General features: G+C 46.4%; 2 protein-coding genes across 3 annotated transcripts in view; one reads left to right on the top strand and one right to left on the bottom strand.

Annotated features, from left to right (window-relative positions):
- The window catches only part of LOC135817317 (uncharacterized), a 97,650-nt gene extending 82,402 nt beyond the window's left edge, over positions 1–15,248 (top strand). The window contains exons 4-11 of one of the 2 annotated variants that reach the window (XM_065330480.1): positions 5,374–5,763; positions 6,803–6,868; positions 7,507–10,067; positions 10,765–10,840; positions 12,031–12,097; positions 12,739–12,818; positions 13,204–13,450; positions 14,520–15,248. In XM_065330480.1, the coding sequence (XP_065186552.1) occupies positions 5,374–5,763; positions 6,803–6,868; positions 7,507–10,067; positions 10,765–10,840; positions 12,031–12,097; positions 12,739–12,818; positions 13,204–13,450; positions 14,520–14,541 (3,509 nt within the window). In that variant the 3' untranslated portion in view covers positions 14,542–15,248. The remainder of the gene's footprint in view (positions 1–5,373; positions 5,764–6,802; positions 6,869–7,506; positions 10,068–10,764; positions 10,841–12,030; positions 12,098–12,738; positions 12,819–13,203; positions 13,451–14,519) is intronic. The other variant, XM_065330478.1, reaches the window with a different exon arrangement.
- Positions 15,249–15,430: 182 nt separating this feature from the next.
- LOC135816543 (uncharacterized protein K02A2.6-like) lies at positions 15,431–19,420 on the bottom strand. Its single transcript, XM_065329739.1, has one exon. The coding sequence runs from the start codon at positions 19,418–19,420 to the stop codon at positions 15,431–15,433; it is 3,990 nt and encodes a 1,329-aa protein (XP_065185811.1).
- Between the last annotated feature and the right edge of the window lie 1,012 nt (positions 19,421–20,432).

Genomic DNA, 20,432 nt, shown 5'->3' with positions numbered 1-20,432 from the left:
AGCGAGTGGAACATTGCGGACCACAATAATATGCATTTTTGAAGTAAATGTGACTGCACAATTTTCTTTCTAAATGTTCGATGAAGATGGCTGCTTAGTTAAAGCTAGTTGGATTTGGGTTGCGAAGGGTTTAACAAAAATTGTTTTGTTCTTCAATACGAAACCATTTTTGTATGCCTCCCCCCCCCCCCCCTAGGGGTGCGCGGAGTATGCTCGCACGCACCCGATATTATGCTTTCGGGCATTTCCCGCGGAACTTCGAAAGTATTCTCCCAAAACATCGAAAAAATTCTTCAGAATTCCCCCCAAAAAAAAGAACCCCAGCACGAACCGTGCCTTGCGCATGCTCTTTAGTATGCAAAATGGACGGTCAGGCACGTGATCACTGCATGCAGGATCTACAGACTACACTACATGTACTATAATTGTAGATGTACATGACTTATTTATGTCTTTACACAGCTACTATTATACTCAGGCTGCTGCGTCCATGGATGCGTGCTTGTTCTCTGTTCTCTGGGCCTCTGGCAGGTCAAAATTGACAGAATTCCCCGAAAACTCTTCTGAAGGTCAATAGATCTCGCAAAAGATCGATAGAATTCCCCTAAAATTCCCAAAATTTTCTCAACGATAGTATTCCCAAATTATTCCAGGAATAATCCGCGCACCCCTACCCCCCCCCCCCCCCCCCAACACCCCACCCAGCCTTTGTTCTTGAGTGCCAGTTGAAAAGTAGATGCACCCCGGAAAAATAGAAATAAATCGGTTACCTGAGGCTGTGTCCTCTCGCAAGACCAGCAAAACAGTTGGTCTTATACAGGAAGTATGTTTCACCCGAGAAAATTGCGAGTAACCTATGTTGTAACATCACACTTCTGTATGCGCCGTCAGTGTGGAGGACAAAGACAATACTGCTGGGAGTTGATGAATGGAGCACTGAAGAACGACCAGGCTAGAATTTTGCCAAGCAGAGCAAACCGGTACCAGAGCTGCCGGAACCGGTCCGGTTGGTCCGGTTGTCACCGAACCAACTCTGGCTCGGGTCACCCACTAAGATTCGTCTAAGACCGGGGAGAACAAATTCTGGGTACATGTACAATATGTACATGACTTGTATTATCGATCATGCATACATACATACATGTACATGTACGTACGTGCACCCATAGTGTGCCATACATTGTACATTGATATCCATGCACAATTATTCCCTGTAGTTGTCTCTGAAAACTTGTGAAAGGGCCAAATTCTGCTATTTCTGACCGGATTTTTCAAAAAATGTCCGGGGGAGATCCCCCCCCAACCTCCCTCAAACCGGACCAACTTTGCCCGCCTTCCAGCGGGTCTGGGTACCAATGTATTCACACTGACTCAACTGTGCATATACTATAATACATAAAAATAATAACCGTCTAGACTGGGAGGCTGACCCCCCCCCCCCCAAGTTCTTCGACGACCGAAAGTGATGTAAAAAAAGAAAAGTAAATTATCGTATCCGTTCCCGAAGGGAACTCACGACGGCCGCTAACACCCGATAAGCCCTAGCGGCAGATGCAGCGCCTAACGGTAGGCACGATGAAATCTGCACATCACAACCATATGACCAACCAATCTACTAAGGCCCAAAAAGTAAGGGTAAACGGCTTAGCTAGTTCGTACTACTGAAGTAAATAATTTTCAATACACTTACAAGGCAATAGATCCATGTGGATGGGGGCGTTGCTACGGATGAGGAAAACTCAGTCCGGCCGAGTCTCACGCAAAACATGATGTGAAAGTTTTTACAAATAATCTACGTGGAGATAAAAGTTTAATAATAGCTATGAAAAGTATGAATGCCGCAGACATCACCACGCAACATGACAATTTGTTCAAGGTTTGAGATTCCCGATTTGTGTAAGCAAAAAGAACATGTTGTAGCACTTAGGTTATTTTCGTGAGTTTGCACCCCGTCCTGTGTTCATGAGTTGTTTCTGCACTGTTCATGCCCATTTGTCACACTTACTCTTTATCTAAGCCCTCACTTTTTGTAATACTTACGCGTCATGTGTCACACTTCTTTGGATTTTTAACCTTTGTTTTTCCCTTGATCACTTTAGTTCCGTATTTCCACTGATGATCGGAGCTTAAAAATCGATTCTGGAAACACACAATCTCAAACCTTGAACAAATTGTCATGTTGCGTGGTGATGTCTGCGGCATTCATACTTTTCATAGCTATTATGAAAGTTTGTATTCCATTTTTTAGGCAATTGCAAAGTAGTGTCCTTTACGTAGAGATCCGCAGGTTCTGGCATGCACGAGTGTAGTGAACAAAATCCACTTGGAAGTTGGAACTGCACAGCACATAGAGGTTGTTGAACTGTGGTACAGCTGCACTGCCCAAGTTTAAAAATCACCAGCCAAGAATGTGCTTTCCGTTTGCACCCAAGTGTAGACCAGCTGTCACGGTATCACATCAACTTATCCCCCCCCCCCCTCCCACTCAAATTTTGCAGTATTGAATAATTGCTTCGGCAAGTGTTTGTATGTAACCGGATAGATACACAGTACACTGTCAAAGTGGGCAGAGGCAGTGTGCCACAAATTGAGTTTACGTGTCCCAATTCGAATCGAAATCCTTCAACAAGAGAAAATGCTTCTGCCATTGACATTGGCAGTAGAATTGCCTTGTTGAGCAGCATCCTTATAAACCAAACACCGTGTCATTCAAGAATTGAACTTGTGATGTATTTCGTACACAGATGTGTGTGTGTGTGTGTGTGTGTTTGTGTGTGTGTGTGTGTGTGTGTGTGTGTGTGTGTGTGTGTGCACGCACGTGCATGTGTGCGCGTGTCTTTCTTCTCTTTCTCGGACTCCTCCTGACTTTATTTCATTCTCCTGGGTGGTTACTAACAGCCAGTGCATGCCAGAGTATGTTGTGTGATGTGTGCGCAAAAAAAGTGAAAAGACCAAAAAGTAGCGATTCACTGGCCAAAAAAGCCACTTCATAGCTGTGTTGCGTCGACCAGGCTGAATAGTAGCGGTCAATTCTTCAGCCTTGCAAACTGTTAAATGGTGCAATCCCAGCACAAGTTGCTATGGCTCCTGCTGTAGCGTCGCTATCATCGCTTCTGGCGATGGGCGGCATATGGTGTGCGCGCGTGTGTGTGTGCGCGCACGCATGTGTACCTGTGTGTGTGTGTGTGTGTGTGTGTGTGTGTGTGTGTGTGTGTGTGTGTGTGTGTGTGTGTCACCAACCTGTAGGAAGGCTACCTTCTTGCCAAAGCATTTGGAAGTTGGACTAGTTTCGGCTCCACAATCCAGTGTGTCGTTGCTATAATAGCTTTCATGGCTGAGGTTGTTGGTATGTCTGTTGGCTCTGGGTTCCCAGTACTCAGTAGCCGAGGCTGGTTGGTAAAGTAACTCCAAATTTCACTTCAAGGTACCAGTGCATCTAGTGTCTGCTTTTAAAGCAGCGTGCTGTCTATACTGGTTACCCCAGCAAGTGTAGGGTGTGCATAGTTAACTGTATTGGCCGTCCTATTCCGATGTACTCCGCGTGGTGTAGACCAGGTGTGCATTGGTGGTCGATTCACATGGCTTCTCCAATTGTGTGGATTAGACAGTTATCTGGCGCAAGTTTTGATCTGTCTCATTCAGATCTTGTTCGCTATCGTTGCTATTAGGCCATCATTTTTTATATGTATGTTTCGCGTCAGTTCAACTTCCAGAATCATATGCGAGAGGCGGAAAAAAATAAAAAGTTGCAAAATAATAAAAAGGCTCATCAGAGGTGTATGCACTGTACATAGCACAATAGCTCGTGCATGGTGTACATTCGAAAGAAAAATCGTACATCGAAGCACAACATCTGGGTTATCAGCATGAGTAAATATTCACTTTGGACAGAGGAGGCAACCGTTGGTCATGGTGCCTATGCTTCGCTGGAATATTGTACTCAGACTTCAGCAGCGGTGCAAAGAGCTCCGGAACGACGCATCCTCTCAGCTTAGGCGATCAATGCGGTCTGGTGTAACCTCATAGAATATTGCTCCCAGATGCCGAACAAACGATTTACCAACGCTGGCCTAGGCTAGAGGCCATTTCTGAATCCCAGCTTCGCTGTATGCAACCTGTCCACACTGATGATTCGCACGATCGTACACTCACTGTGCATGTTCGATTTTTTTATTTTTTCGGAAAAAAATCAAAAAGGTATGTGTGCGGACGACGCGAAACATAGCTATAAAAATTGATGGCCTTAGAGAAAATCTGTGGATGTACATCCAGTGCATTTGCAGATTTGCGTGCTTCTCTTGCGACGGGCGCATACATGGTACATCATGGTACATGGTGTGTGTTTTTGTGTGTGTATGTGTGTGTGTGTGTATGTGTGTGTGTGTGTGTGTGTGTGTGTGTGTGTGTGTGTGTGTGTGTGTGTGTGTGTGTGTGTATGTGTGTGTGTATGCACCGGTGTGTATTTTGTCTTTCCTGATGTATAGGGAGTACTGTGACCATCACACCAGTCAAGTGTCTGCAGTAACACTAGCACTGCCGGTGACATGCCGGTGGATTTCTGGTATCATGTTGCCAGGCCGGTTTGGGCAGATTTGTGCAACAATGTTAGCCTACCACACGGGGCAGTAAGAGATCTGCTGGCAAGTGTTGATAATCTTCCTCCAGCCCTCACCGTTTTTAGACAGGATTCTCCAGGCGGTTGGGCTTGCACATATATATTACCCTGGTTACTGTCAAGTGGCAACAAAGGTGCTGCAAAGTTTCTTGATATCTTATCCCGATGTGGAACAGATAAGAATCAAATTTCATCAATGTTATCCAGTGCCTGGAAGGCCATAGTGGCGGAGGAACAAGAAACCGCTCCTTGTGGTAAGGCTCTTTGACAGTTGTTATCCTTATCTCATCATTTGCAGAATTACAAATTTCAACTGGGTAGACTTACAAGTACACTGTGAGATCTTTGACCAACAAAATGCCGGGATTCTTTTTCCCTTCTCTTTTTGCTTCACCCGGTGGACAATCCGATAGGTATGTAGATCAGGGTACTTGCAGTTGAGAGACTCTTGCACTCTTGTGACTAGTGTCTGTGGCACACTAAGAATTTTACCATCCATCAGTGTGGCGCAACGACTGATAATTGCATAGTTGGGCTGAGTGCACACAGTAGGACAATGGCAGTTGAATTGTACATCCAATTTTGGTATTGCAAGATCCTAGGCTATTCTTGGAAACCTGTACTCATAGCCTGCACCAAGTATCAAATCTGGACACTGATCATCTGTATTAGAGTACTGCTCCCGGTCAATTAAGTGCAGGCAAGGATTGCAATGATGAGAGTGAGCAATGCTGTGTGTTCGTAACTTTCCTGTGCAGAGTTCTTTCTTGAAGCAATCAAGAACAACGTGGACATCATTTGCCATTCTCTGTCTAAGGTTTCCCCATTCATATTGATGGCTGAGATATCAGGACTCCATTTACACAGTGGCATTAGTGCCAGTACAATGGCTACAATAACTACAGCACTGGCTCAGTGTAAAACGGATGATTGCTTTCCAGCAAGATCAGCAATAAAGGCAATGGTAGACGATGTGTTATCTAGTGGCCATGCACAGTGTGCACTATTCGCGATCCTGCTCATTTTGGGTTCAGCACTAAACGACTTCATTCCGCACCAGCTCAGAAGGACTGTGTCTGCCGGTATTGGAACACACTCTATACGTAACCTCTACATTGCGGTCTGTGTCAATTCTCAACTTCCAACAGGTTAGCACCAGTGTTGGTACCCATGTGCACACCCGAGCTAGAGCTTCAGTGCTAGGCTGTGCTTCTCCTCGTGGGATGAAACAAATATACGGGAAGTTTGGTGAAATCGCCGTTACTGGTGGGATATTAGTTACTGTAACCTGTTTGCGGCGTATTAATGTTTGCTAATTTTCTGACAAGAGCATAACAAGAATATTAACCAATGTGAAATCAAACTTCAACAGTGGGTGTGTATGCATGGCCACAGTGCCCCGCAAACATTTGCCATTTCAAACTCGCTGATTCTGAGAGATCGCGAAAATTTAGTGACTCGAATACCGGGCGGTTTAAAGTAGTCTAAAAAACGGTTATGTGCAGCTACAGAATGGTGCCGTGAGCAGTACACTCTTGCCATCTTGACTGACTTTGGGTGATGAGTCGAAAAGTTACTCAGACGTTCAGAAACTGCAGTTACATTATTGACTTTGCAGATGGAACGTGCATGGTGCCCTGTGCTCACAAAACATCACACGTCCACGTTTCTCTCAAAGCAACTAGGCTTGCCGAGCATATGTCCAGTGCTGTTTTTAAAGAGCATTCTTGACTGTATATTGTGGGTGTGCATCAAAAATCTCCATGGTGTAGTACATGTGTTGCGTAGCCGCTGGGTAGAAAAATCTGGCCATACACTGATGATATCATAAGTGCAGATTTCGTTGATTTCAAGCTAAACGGATTCAGTAATCGAATTAAGAGGTTGAATTCTTCCTAATACACTCCTACCTAGCTAACACGTAAGAGATATTAGTTGCTATGGCTGACAGTGAGAGTCCATGGCCCGGGAGTGTACATGTCTGATTTAGGCTGTGTCGCAGTGAAAAACTGTGCAAAACAGTGCATCGTCAAAGAACTGACAGGTACTAAGATGTCAATTTAGGAGTTAGCCTGTGAAACTTTTTCCCGATAGAATCGTATTTTATAGTTATGCTTCAGAAGGGAACTGAACTCCATGCATCCATTGTCGGGTACTGTGTTCATGTATATTCCAATCTAATTGCAGGTATTGTGACTGGACAGAAGAATGCAACAAGTTCAAAGAAACAAACGGCAAAAAGTGGAATTGCTGGTGAGCTCCCTTTTTCCAGTGTTGATTACAATCACTCATTCTGTGTTCTCATAAACACAATACTTCTTCACCTTAGGGTATTTACCCAAACCAGTGCAGATGATCAGATGCCCACTGACTTCAAGTCCTTTGTTAGGAAACGTGAGGAGCTGGCCTCCATCATACAGGTCCCGCATCAATGAAGTTATACTGAAATTTGTCCGCGTTTCCAATCCTCGTATGTGTCGTAGTACGTTATTTTGTGTACGTCGTGTGTACGTGACGGTGGTGTTGGCACATGCGCGTGTTGCTGTGGTGTGAAAAGCAGTCTTTGTATTGAGTTTGTCATGCCTAGTTGCGTTTCTGTCGTCTTGTCGCAAATATAGTCTTCTAAATATAGTTATCGTCGTCCATTGTCTGAGTGTAGAGATGGCACTGGACTGGACTGGACTGGACTGGGATCAGGTGAAGAAAGTAGAGTTACAACATATGTATAGTAAAACCTATGTTTGCCGGAACATGTACCAAGCGGAATCCTGAATTGACCGGACACAGTTTCGTGCACCGAAGTGCTGTGGATCAAACGTGTATCCCTGGATCAAGCGGACCACTGTGATATCATTATTGTCCACCTTGTTCTTTTCTTTATGTTGGCCTAGGCTGGAACGCAGAGGATGAGCAGGCTTATCAACTGGCATTGTCAGAAGGACAGCAGATAATCCCGCATGCGAGGCTTCTTCTATGCGGGCCTGGGCGCTCAGGCAAAAGCAGCGTGGAGAGATCACTTGTGGATGAGCCATTTGAAAAGAAAAGTGACAGCACCATTGGTGTGGAGCTACAAACAGCTGTCTGTACCATTGGACGGAAAGATGGCAAATTTGTTTGGCGCAAACAAGCCGATCAAAAAATGCAACATCTGCTCATGGTGCTAATATCACTCAACAAAGCAGTACAACGAAAGGCAATTGAGGATCGCCTAGCCCAGCAACATGCAGTCCCAGTGACGGAACGCATAGCAGCGGAGAGCAGTCTGGAGCAAAGAATGGTCCAACCATCCACACCAAGTAGCAGTACAACAGGTGTTCGTTCGGCTGAGGATAGCGGGCACACAGCAGTGGAAACTAATGACACAACACATGACATAACTGCCGGTGACAATGTGAATGCTGCAGTCGCCAAAGCTGATTCCGATTCTCCAAGTGTAGATCAAACGCTAGTTGCTTCATGTACCAATGTTCCTAATGAAGCGGATGTGACTGCTGATACATCTCCAGATGCTAAAGCCAACACAACTCCAGAAACAATGACTGCTACCATTGGAAACAATAGCCCAATCCATGATGCCGCTGATGGTGCACCTCCCACTATTCAAGCCACAGCTCCAAACTCACAACCACGGTTGTCAGAGGAAAAGGCGCTTGAAATACATGAAGCAGAGGGCAGCTGTGCAACACCCGACTCACCATATTCACCTGATCTACAGAGCCTTGAAGAGGAATTATCGTATGCAGCAATGCGGGTGGATCAGTTCATTGCTGATCTCAAGTACACCGATGTGAGTGAATACAACATTGAGGACTTGCGCGAATTGGTGTTCTTGGACATATGGGACTTTGCAGGACAGAAATTGTTCTCAGCACTTCAACATATGGTTCTGTCGTCAAGGCGCTGTGCTTATGCAGTTGTCTTCGATGCCTCAAAGCAAATGGAGAAAGTAGCCGAGCCAACACTTTGCAGAGGTGGTGAAGAGTACCCGCTAGGTAACAGCCAAGGCTCCACCAACTTTGACATAATGGAAAGCTGGCTGAACACAATCCATCATGTCATTGGCAATGCCCCAGACGTACCAGTGTATGCTATTGGCACGCACATCGACAAGCTTCCACGTAAAACTCGCCAACAGTCGCTTGACAAAATGAAAAAGTTCATCTGGGCCAATGCTGAGGAGAGAGCATACAGTCGCATTCTCGATGAAGTAGTGTTTGTTGACAACACTGTTGCTGGAAGCAAGGATCCTGATGAAACCATCATTCGTCTACGGCAGGATTTCATTGAGAAATTGGAACCGCAGTTCAAACAACCCATACCCATTCGCTGGCTACCATTCACCATTGGTACGAAGGAAGTTGCAAAGAAATTCAAATGCCCATGGCTGACGATTGAGCAGATCTACCGTCTTGCCAACACAGTGTGTGGTGGTGATGCTGACAACAGTCACTCTCAACCTGTTGATGTGGAAGCAATGTTGAAGTACCAACATCACCTTGGCCATATTCTCTACTACCCAGAGAACCGAATCCTGTCATCCAAAGTCATCATTGATGTGGAATGGCTGCTGAGAATCGCTTCACTTCTCTTTTGCCCAGAACCAAAGAGTGAGCAGGGAAAACGTCTTCGCCCACTCTACGAGCTACTGACAAGTAAGGGAATCTTGCTAGAGCATCTGATCATTCACCGCTGGCGACAACACGGCAAACAAACTGCAATGTACACGAAGACAGAAGAGCAACGTGACTATCTGTATGAGCTGATGGAGCAATCTGGTCTCATGTACAACACAAAGACCAGTATGAAGATCCCCGACCGAGAGGAAGTGTCGCGCAAGTTCTATGTTCCAGCCCTTGTAAGCCGGATGCCTGGAGACAATGCCGATCTGCTATTGGATGACTCAACACCAACCATCTACCTGTACACAGGAAGTCGCAGGTACCTACCACAGACACTGTTCTGGTGCGCCGTGGTAAGGTGTATGCAGAAGTATCAGCCACGCCAAGAACCACTTCTCTACCAGTCTGCTGCTCGGCTGAGATGCTACGGCATCTATTTACTGGTACTGGAGTACTTCAGTCACGGCATTCGCATCTCTGTTGCAGCTGAGGAATCCGCACAGTCAAACATCGGAAATTCGTACTCTGCGGCACGTCCCGCTGACCTTCCCGCAATGTGTTCAGAAGCCCTGCTGTTTGTAGAGGAGCAGCTGGAGGATCTGAAGAAGTTCGGCCTTCGGCATGTCAATACTAGCCGAGCAGTGCGGTGCAAGTGTCCCATCAACCAACGTCCCTGTCAGCGGCACAAGAAGAAGTCCTGTCCACAGACATCATGCCATCACTTTGCAGAGCTGGTGGATGGAGAAGTTCCACTATGTCCTCTGGAGTCACAGCCCAGTGTGGATGCCGGTCCAGTTTTGCAGTACTTCAAGTGCATCCCGTTCCAATATGTGGTATGTAGTATTTTTAGTATGAATTCATCTGGACAGCACCCATTTAGTTTGATTTCACATACCGAATTGTTTACATCGCAGTATTGGTATGGAATATCGCAGCGGTACAGTTAGCGTAATCATGCAGGCAGTCAACCGATCTTTTTCCTTACGAGCTGCTGCACTCACACTGTTGGCCCATACTACTGTGCCACAGCGCTGAACACATGCACACACATTTGCCTCTCACGGAAATATCAAGGGAACCGGATAGACAAAAGGCATTCTACATTGCAGTCCATGCATATGCAGGTGGTGTGATCCTGGGAGTACTACTTCCTGGTGTGATTCAATGAACTTCCCATCGGTTGGCATGGGAACCAGATGAAAGAAGAAAATATCTGCCTGTAGAAGGTAGATTCCACGTGTAAAGCCAAAGGCCGCAACACCAATCAGCCTTCACTTTCTCGCTCACTGGCAATCTGTTGTCGAGATAAGGCAGAGACGTGTACAGCTCCCTTCCCACTTTCCATGCAAAAAAACAACCAACCACCGACCCATGCTTTATCCAACAGTGGCTTAACGTTATCAGCAGGCTGCTGGCATTCAATTGAGCACAAACATTTAGTTATACCTGTGGCAGTGTGGATTTTTCCCCATGGCTGAGTTATGACTGAAACTCGCTGTCATGTCTTTGTGTGTTTGCCCTTGTTTGCAGCAAGCTGGTCAGCCGGACAACTCCGTCTCCGCAGCGCTTATGACTATGTCTGGCTTACAACTTGCATCTACAACAGGTAGGACAATGTTGACAAGACTATACTACACTATAATCAACAAACTGTATGCTGATTTCTAATTTCCGCACAGTTCTCTGTCTCCAAATCAAGACCAAGTGCAGGTGTGTAGCTCGTGTGTAGTCAGCCTAGTCCGGTTACCACACCAGCAAATGGTTGTCATAGTTACTACATACTACATGGTCAAAATAGGGAAAATGACGGCTATGAGCTTGCCGGTGGTACATGGTCACCACACCACGGACGTGCTCTGAATGACTGATACATGGTCACCACACCACGGACGTGCTCTATACATGGTCACCACACCACGGACGTGCCAGCTATGCCCCTGAAGCGTTCACGGAAGTAACAGTAATTTTCACAACAAGTAAACATAAATTCTCATACCGGCTTTGCTCAAAGGATAAGTGTTGCAATTGTAGGCCAATGCACGGTGTTCTCTGCGTGTTTTGTCCCAGTGGGACATTATCGTCAGTGTCACTGGCCCCAGCCGCGGGTATATAATAGCCGCTACCAATCAACATCGAGTGTCATTTGCAGTGCCGAACAGTGGGATTGAGTCAGAGTGGTCGAGTCCACCAAAAAGCTGTTGCTTGCTCCTACCCACAGTCTTTCGGGGAACTTGTGACCCAGCAAAAGAGGAACATGGATGCTGCTATTGTGGGTTTCAAACTTTCAGCACTTATGCAAGTTGCCGTACGTCACAGTTTCTGTGTATGTCCACCAATGTTGGCGTTTTCTAGAGAGGTTTGTATTTTAGCTATTTTTCTGCTAACAAAATACTGAACTCAGTAGTGCTATCAAGAAACATGGCCTGTCCCATTGTCCAGCTGCCAGTCAGCTAATTCCCAGTACACAGCATACTACTCTATACAACACTATATGCAGTGTAATGGGAATTCTAACACCATTGAAACAGGATAACAGTTAGCCTGTAAACTCGATTTCCAAGAATCTTGAAATGTACCAATCTACCAGTGCTAGTACATTCATGTGTTGGCTAGCAAGTTTTAAAAAACAACTGAAGAACGGATTTATCTTGAAGTGAAAAATTGCATTGCCAGTGAATATGTCTCTGCTTTTCGAGTGGTCCTTCCGGTTCCTCCATGTGACAAAGGTGTGTTGATGTTTGTGGTTGATTATGTGATTATTGGCCTGTGTTGTCATATTCTCCTGGGTGCATGCAGGCATGGCTACTGGTAGCGGTGGTGCGTGTGGCACCGACACAGACAGCAAGTCACTCGGCGCTATAGGGTCAGTACATGCAGTCTTGATACACTGTACACATGTACTCCGTCAGGGCAATCTGCCTGTCCACGATCATTATCAGTCTTGTTTTACTCAAATTCATCACATCGTTATTACACACATTACATAGCTAATTCAATAGGGTTTAGTTCTATGCTTGTGAACTGCTAGCATTAGAGAAGTAAGGTCCTTTTCTTTTTTCTTTTTAAAAGAAGTTCAAATGTTATGGGTGATGAAGTGAAAAAGCACCCCTCCCCCCCCCCCCCCCCCTAACCTCCTCTCGTGTGCATGCACAAACACACGCATGCACACACGCACGCGCACACATGCACACACGCAAGCGCACACGCACACACACACACACATGCACACACACACACACACACACATATTTGACAATGTAGAAGCACCCAACACTGCATGATATATCCCCATCCAATTAATAGATGAGAGAAGATTGCCCTGGGATGTTTGTACAATATTAGAGGGTGCGACAGAGCTCTCGGCGGTAACATGATTGTACAAGTACAATAATATAATTTCAACATAATCTTCCGTGTTTCCTCTTCCCCTTCATACTACCACCTCTCCCTGATGTTGTCTAAACTTTATGTATTTCTCCATCCCTCTATGGTCAATCTCTGCAGCTGCAAGCATCTCAGAAACATTGATGATTGGGAGGACTTCACAGCTGCTCTTGAACCATTGCTGGATGACAATGCAAGAGGTTTGTTCTTCCTTGTTTTCCATTTACCTTTACCAAGTGGGCACACACAGAGACTGACTTCGAATGGAGCAAGTCAGCATCAAGGCTCGTTAAGAAGCACAATAAATATTTCCAATCTGCTGCAATGAGCAGTAAAATTCAAGGGTCAATGCTTCTATTGTAAGGAGGCTACTTTGAAATACAACTTGTGGACTTGTCACTCAACACTACTCCTGTCTCTTGTGTTATGAAGGAGTTTGCGGGGCAGAGGTCGAACACCACTATCACCAATTGCAACCTAGATATTTTGTGAATTCTGCGGTAATCTGTAGCTGAAGCATAGGACTGAGTCTGTGGAGCATTGGTGGCCGATCGAGTACATGTATTTTATCGTTGATTGCTGCAGGAAAACTGGGCAAGGCTGCAGTCAAACTGGTGGACAAGAATCTGAAGAACAACTATCGAAACGTCTTGCGCGTGTTCCATGGGAAACACCAAGAAACGATCACTGGCAGTGGATATGGAGTCACTAGCGTATTCTGTATCATCCTCTATCTGATTGTGGAGAGGCAAGAGCTGACCATTGACGAGTTGTGTGCACAGTTAGAGGACAGTGCTCCGGAGAATCGTAACCTGATCCGTACAGCTCTTCTGTGAGTATACACCATCGTCAGTGTGTAGAAGTTTAAAACTCGAAGTTGTGCAGTACACGTGTGTTATGACGGTTCGGCTCGCTTTTTAACTACGCACGTTGTCATATGTGGTTCTTGTCTGGTTTGGTCTGATGCCTGGTATCTCACATGGTCCAGGGTACGCGTGTGTATCATGTGATGTATGACATACAGTGTATATGGTACGTCTTGCATGCAAGAGTACACATTGTCAGAGGGTGAGAATCTCTGCTTCCGTTTGGTGTATGAGTGATTGTCAACTGAGTGTCGCATATGCGTTGATTACGTGGATTGTGATTGCTGTGGTAGATCACTACCCCATGCACTGAACAGTTGCTCTGTGAGTGAAAAGCCCGATTTATTTCGGAAATTTCATGCTCAAAGTGGTCACAGGCTTGGTATAGATGCTGCTGGCCTTACACTTTTTGAAACCAGAGGTCTATACTTTCCAAACGCAACTGTAGTACCCCATTCATGGTTGAATGGACTGTGCACTGAGCAACACTGTATGATGCACATACAGATGAAGCCTGGACCAACACAACACGGTCTTTCACTGCAGGTGGTCTCTAATACAAACCAGGCCGTTCATCCTTGCACAGTTGACTAAGATTTGGTGTCAAGGAATAATAGTGGTGTAACAGGTCAGGAGGCTGCTGAAACCCGCAAATGGTCACTTGACCAGGTTTGATCAGAATCAATGAAGAAAAGCTTGACCAGGTTTCATCAGAATCAATGAAGAAACTGAGACACCGGTCGGTAACAGCCTTCACACTCGTAATGAACGTAAAACTGTGAACTGCAAATGTACACCACCCTCAGCCCTGTAGCACAAACTGGCTAACTACAATGTACTTCACAGCGTAGGAGGGGGGAGGGGGGAGAAGGACTGTATTTATTCAGATCTTCCAGCTGCTCCTTTAAAAACATCAGCGCCTCTGTGCACATCTCAGGAAGAGCGTTCGTATCCATCAGATTGGGGATGAAGACGATTGCTTTAAAATTGATTTGAATTTGTGTGCTTCTTTATACAACTTTTGTCTTGTTGCAGTGAGGCAGAATACACGGAATAGCTGTGCCGACAGGTAGAAGGCAGTGGACACAAGCACCAGGATGCTGGTTACCGAGATGTCAGCTCCGTGTGGTTTTGCCGGATTCAAGCCGGTTCTTTGTACACTAGCTTTGTTGTATGTTCTGTGCTGCACATTGCTCCCCAGGCCCAGTGGAATGATAGTGTACATAGTTTTGAACTCATCGGCACGGTGCACTCGTGCGAGTAATTGAGTGTATTTAAAGAATATTTTACTTGTCTCCTCAGTCTATGCACGTGATCATACTGAAGTTGGTAGTTGATGTTTTAAGAATTCTGAGTTTGCTGTTGCATTTCCCCTGCAAACGAATCCAAGCTATTCGCTAGGCTATTACCCTTGAGTCACCGGTTGATTTCAAGAGTCATGTGTTGCCCTGTTTTCTCTCTGTGGTCGCATATTCATTTTCCGAGACACTGCCTGATCCCCTGTTATGTCCCCTTGCGGACTAACATTCCATTACACTCATGCATTCTTACTGACACACACAAACACTAGCATTTGTAAGACATTCCTCTTGGTCAGGTAAAGTAACAACAACAACCATATGCGAGCATGCGCAATACAGTAACAAACGGTGTAGTAGATATATAATGACTAACTTGCATACACAACAACTGCCCCCTTTCAAGAATGTTCCAGGGAATATTCTACCACAATTAAATACCTCAAAATCGTTGAAGAAACACATAAAATAAGTTCATCAATCCACCGTACGTGAATTCTTAAACTTTGACACAGCACTACAATAACATAATCTGACGCAGGAATCCGTCAGTCAATATTAGCAATACCAAGGATCTTGCACACTATTGTACATGGTAATAATTACTAGTTCGCTAAACAGTCCAGCAATGACATATCAGGGAACGGCTCAAAGCTGTTCAATCAGTCTATCCGGACGAACACTACGCCGAGACGAACGTCTAACAGTGGTTTCACAGGGAGTATTCTCAACCTGTGGTAAACCAACTTCAGGAGCAGACTGCTCACAAGGAGGATCCGCCTCAACTTGTACAGTAGCAGACTGTGGCGAGACGCTAGCCGGAAAATCACTGGCCAGTGACGACTCTGCTACGTCTGACAGCACTGGTGACGGTGACGTCTGATCGATTGTATCCAACAGTGGTTCTGGCAGCGATGCACTCAAGCTTGCCGGAACTGACCGTAGACGCAACTGGTCTCGGTGACGCTTCCACAACACATCACCCACTTGTACTTCATAGTTGTAGTCACTGAGGACACGCACAATTCGTCCCGGGACCCAACGATTACCTTTGCCGAAATTGAGCGCAAACACAGAGTCACTCTCTGTGAACGCTGGCTTGACGCGATTGCCGTCCTCATAAGCCTTTGCTTGTTGACGTACCTGCGAGGGACGCAGAGCACTGAGCCGCGTGCGTGGCTGGCGTCCAAACATCATCTCCGCAGGTGTTCTGCCGGCATGGTTGGGTGTCGTGCGGTACGTTAGCAGAAACCTGTCGAGCCGAGCTTGCAGTGGTTCGCTCGTTGCACCCATTTCCTTCAACTTCTGCTTAAACACACCCACATAGCGCTCAGCAAGTCCATTCGTAGCCGGATGGCCTGGAGCCGTCAGGGTGTGCACAATGTCGTTGGCACGGAGGAAAGCCTTGAATTCCTCACTCGTGAATTGGGTTCCATTATCTGAAACAAGATGCTCCGGCAGACCAAACACAGAGAACACGTGCCGCAGAGCCGCAATAGTGGTTGCAGACGTGGCATTAGACATTGCAATTACATCCAGATACTTTGTGTATGCATCCACCACAACCAGGAACATCTTGCCCATGAATGGTCCTGCAAAGTCAATATGCACCCGTTTCCAAGGACCGTTTGGCCATGACCAGGTTCCCGACTTGGCAGGTGGACATTTCGCACTTTCTTGGCATTGAGCACATGCCTTGACCAACATTTCAATCTCTTGATCCACATTTGGCCACCATAAGTACCGTCGTGCCATTTGCTTGGTTTTGACCATGCCAAAGTGCTCCGTGTGCAAATCACGTAGCAATACCATTCTTAGTGATTTGGGTATGACAACTCGTTGTCCCCACAATAGGATACCATCTTCCGCAGACAGCTCATCCCTCTTATTGTGGTAAGACCGAAACGATTGGGGTACTGAGCTAGGCCAACCATTCACCACATAGTAGAGCACCTTAGATAGCTCAGGGTCACGAGCTGTTTCCGATTTCACTACGTCTGCTTTGATTATCGTATCTTCCTCCACTAGCAAGACACGAACCGTAACCATTTCCTCTGCAGACGGACTGATATTCTCACATGGTTGCCTAGACAGGAAATCCGCGTAGACATTTTCCTTGCCTGGCAAATACTTGATCTCATAATCATAGCCAGCTAGCATTAGTGCCCATTTCTTGATGCGAGCTGATGCAAGTGTAGGAACTGGTTCGTTGTTTCCCAGTAACTTCAATAGTGGTTGATGGTCGGTTTGAAGCGTGAAGTGGCGCCCTAGCAAGTATTTCTGGAACTTCGTAACACCGAAAACCACAGCTACGGCTTCCCGTTCGATTTGTGCATAACGCGATTCAGCCGGTGTCAATTTCCTTGACACGTAAGCAACCGGCAAAACATCACCATTCGTTTGCCTTTGCAATAGTACGGCACCTAGACCCATTGGAGAAGCGTCCACCTGGAGTGTGACTGGCTTCTTGACATCGTAGTGTGCTAATAGCGTATGCTCACACATTGCATCTTTCAAGGCCTGGAATGCATCTTCCTCTGCCTTGCTCCATTGCCATTTCATTTCTTTCCTGAGCAGGTTGTACAGTGGTGCAGCAATCTCTGCGAACCGAGGTACAAATTTCCGTTGAAAATTGGCCGCACCCAGAAAAGAGTACAATTCATTCACGTTGTTAGGCGGCTTTGCGACTTTCAAGGCATTCACTCGATCAGGCGAGGGTGCGATTCCCTGCGCGGTTACCTGATGACCGAGGTACGTTAGCTTATCCGCCATGTAGCTGAACTTCTTAGGATTGAGCTTGAATCCTTTCTCATTTAGGCAAGATAGCACTTGATCCACATTTTTCTCATGGATCTCCTCATCACGACCAGTACACAACACATCGTCGATGTAGCCCCCGCATCCTGGCAAATCGCTAAGGGTTTCTTCCATTACCCGTTGGAAAATAGATACGGCGCTGTGAAAACCAAAAGGGAGTCGTTTGTACTGATACAACCCCTGCATGGTATTGATCGTGGTGTACTTCCGACATTCAGGTGCTATCTCTAGCTGGTGGTAGGCTTGCGACAAATCCAGCTTCGTGAATTTAGACCCCGGGCCCAATTTGTGCAATAGCTCCTCAAGAGTGGGTAGCGGGTATTGCTCGCATTTAGAATGCAGATTGATAGTGCCACTGTAGTCACCACAGATTCTCAACCCACCTCCTGATTTCTCTACCGTGACAGTAGGGGAGGCCCATTCTGAATGCGTGACTTTCTCGATTATACCATCTGCTTCCAATTTATTCAGAGCCTCAACATAGCTCTCCCGAATTGACAGTGGTACCGGCCTTGCCTTTCGGTAAACAGGGCTCTCATCAGACACATGCAATTTCACCTGCACGCCTTTCACCTTTCCCACTTCTGAGGTGTCGAACAACCCTGGGTATTTCTCAATGAATTTAGCGCCAGACTTTTCGACCTGGTGCACTTCGAAAATTGATTTCCAGGGGAGTTTGAACAAAGCCATTGCATCTCTGCCCAGAATAGATGGACGGTTTCCATTTGTAACCCTCACCAATAGTGTGTGCAATTGTGTGCCCATTCGGAACTCCATTTCCGCTTCCCCGAGACAATTAATCACATCTCCAGAGTAGGACACAAGGTTGATACTGGATTCCATCAGATTACTCAGCACACCATTGCATTGCAAGAAATCTGCGCTGCTGAGAATCGTGACAGCACTTCCTGTATCAATCTCCATTTGGATAGTGGTACCCATTACATCTAATGATACAGTGTACGGTAGTCGCCCCATTGCATTTACACTAGACATGGTGACATCGGGTTTACTAGCACATGGAACGAACTCACCAATTTCTTCCGCGATGTGATGGACGGTTTGTCCAGACTTCTTCTTGCGGCAAGCTCTCTCGATGTGACCCACCGTACCACACGCGTGACACTTCACACTCTTGAAGCGGCACTCTTCCGGTTTGTGACCAGCCTTGTCACACCGAAAACATTTCTTGTCGTGCGACTTGAAAGTTGGAGTTGGCTTGCTCGTCGACTGGCGCGAACGAACGGCGTGGACGGACTGTGCCGTCAATTGTTCCGACTCTCTCGATGCAGTTTCATAGGCTGATGCCATCGTCACAATGTCCGCCAAACTTGAGGTCTCCTTTGCTTTCGACAATATCTCCTTCGTAACACTCATCGACTTCAACCCACTGACAAACTGGTCTCGGAGTGCCCTGTCCAAATACGCCTGAAACTTACAGTCCATGGCTGCTTGCTTTAGTCTAGCTGCATACTGTGTTGCTGACTCTCCATCCTTTTGACAAATCCTCTGGAATCTATGAGTCGCCGCCAACACACTGACATTAGGCTTGAAGTGCTCTGAAAGCAATTCTCCGAGTTCCTCAAACGTTTTCTGCGCTGGTTTGTCCGGCAGGCAAAGACTCTTCAGAATCGAGTAGTTCTCAGCAGAGAGTTGACTGATCAGGACAGCTGCCTTTTGCGTGTCCGCCGCTCTCTCCTGGTCCGCGGTTGCCCCAGCTGCGACTTGTCCAATACTGTTGGCGATAAAATAAAACGTGAGTCTCTCTACATACTCACGAAAATCACCTTTTTCAAATATTTCAAGCTTCGATCGCGACATCTTCGTCTTTTATCTTCGTCGCCAAATTGTTATGTCCCCTTGCGGACTAACATTCCATTACACTCATGCATTCTTACTGACACACACAAACACTAGCATTTGTAAGACATTCCTCTTGGTCAGGTAAAGTAACAACAACAACCATATGCGAGCATGCGCAATACAGTAACAAACGGTGTAGTAGATATATAATGACTAACTTGCATACACAACATCCCCGAACCGGGTCAAATCCTTTATTCATGTACATGTAAGTGCTTGACAAACATTCTACCTAGTTATACATGTACTCATGCTGTACTTGTATATGTGTGTGTAGTGTGATGCCTCATGCCAGGCAGCTGTGTGAGCCCTCAGCGGGCAAGTTCTTGGCCTCGTTGGTCGTTCGTTTGCCCTCACTTGGCAGTGGGCGGCCGGCCACAGTGGGTAATATGCTTTAGCCTTTGGCTGGCAGGTTGATGTCTTTGGTGGCTGTTCATTGGCTGAATAGGCAGTATGATTCAGCCCTCGGTGGGCTGTACACTTTATCCCCTGTGGAGAAGTTTGCTTCAGCCCTCGGTGGGCAGGTTGCTAGCCGCGGCGGCCGTTCATACGCCCTCACCGGGCAGGTTGCTGGCCGCGTTGGACATTTGTGCGCCCTTAGTGGGCAGTGAGATTATGCTAGCGGCCCACGGCTGGCAGGATCATTCAGGCCACAATGGGCTGGCTGTTGGCCTCTGTGGCCGCTCATGTGATTGGCCCAAGGTGGCAGCTGCGGGCTAGCTCTCGGTGGGCAATTTGTGCGTCTGCCCCGGTGGGCAGTGTGAATCGCTGACAATTGAATGTGATGATATCATGGCGCAACTATTTTCTCTTGCGTCGTTGTAACCAGTCTATCATCACATACTATTTTATAGATTACTAACTGCGTTGAGCATATTCCTGAATCTACGCAAAATACGTTACTTTAGTAGTGTCTGGTGCTAGCCAGGCTCCACAGCACTTGAATGTGTATGTGTGTTCCATAGGGCCG

The sequence above is a fragment of the Sycon ciliatum genome, chromosome 5, assembly GCF_964019385.1.
Source record: "Sycon ciliatum chromosome 5, ocSycCili1.1, whole genome shotgun sequence".
Classification (NCBI taxonomy): Eukaryota; Metazoa; Porifera; class Calcarea; order Leucosolenida; family Sycettidae; genus Sycon; species Sycon ciliatum.
This window is presented reverse-complemented; position numbering and strand designations above follow the sequence as displayed.

Bases quoted from the DNA above. Each gene is read 5' to 3' on its own strand.
- LOC135816543 (XM_065329739.1), bottom strand. From the start codon at position 19,420: ATGTCGCGATCGAAGCTTGAAATATTTGAAAAAGGTGATTTTCGTGAG.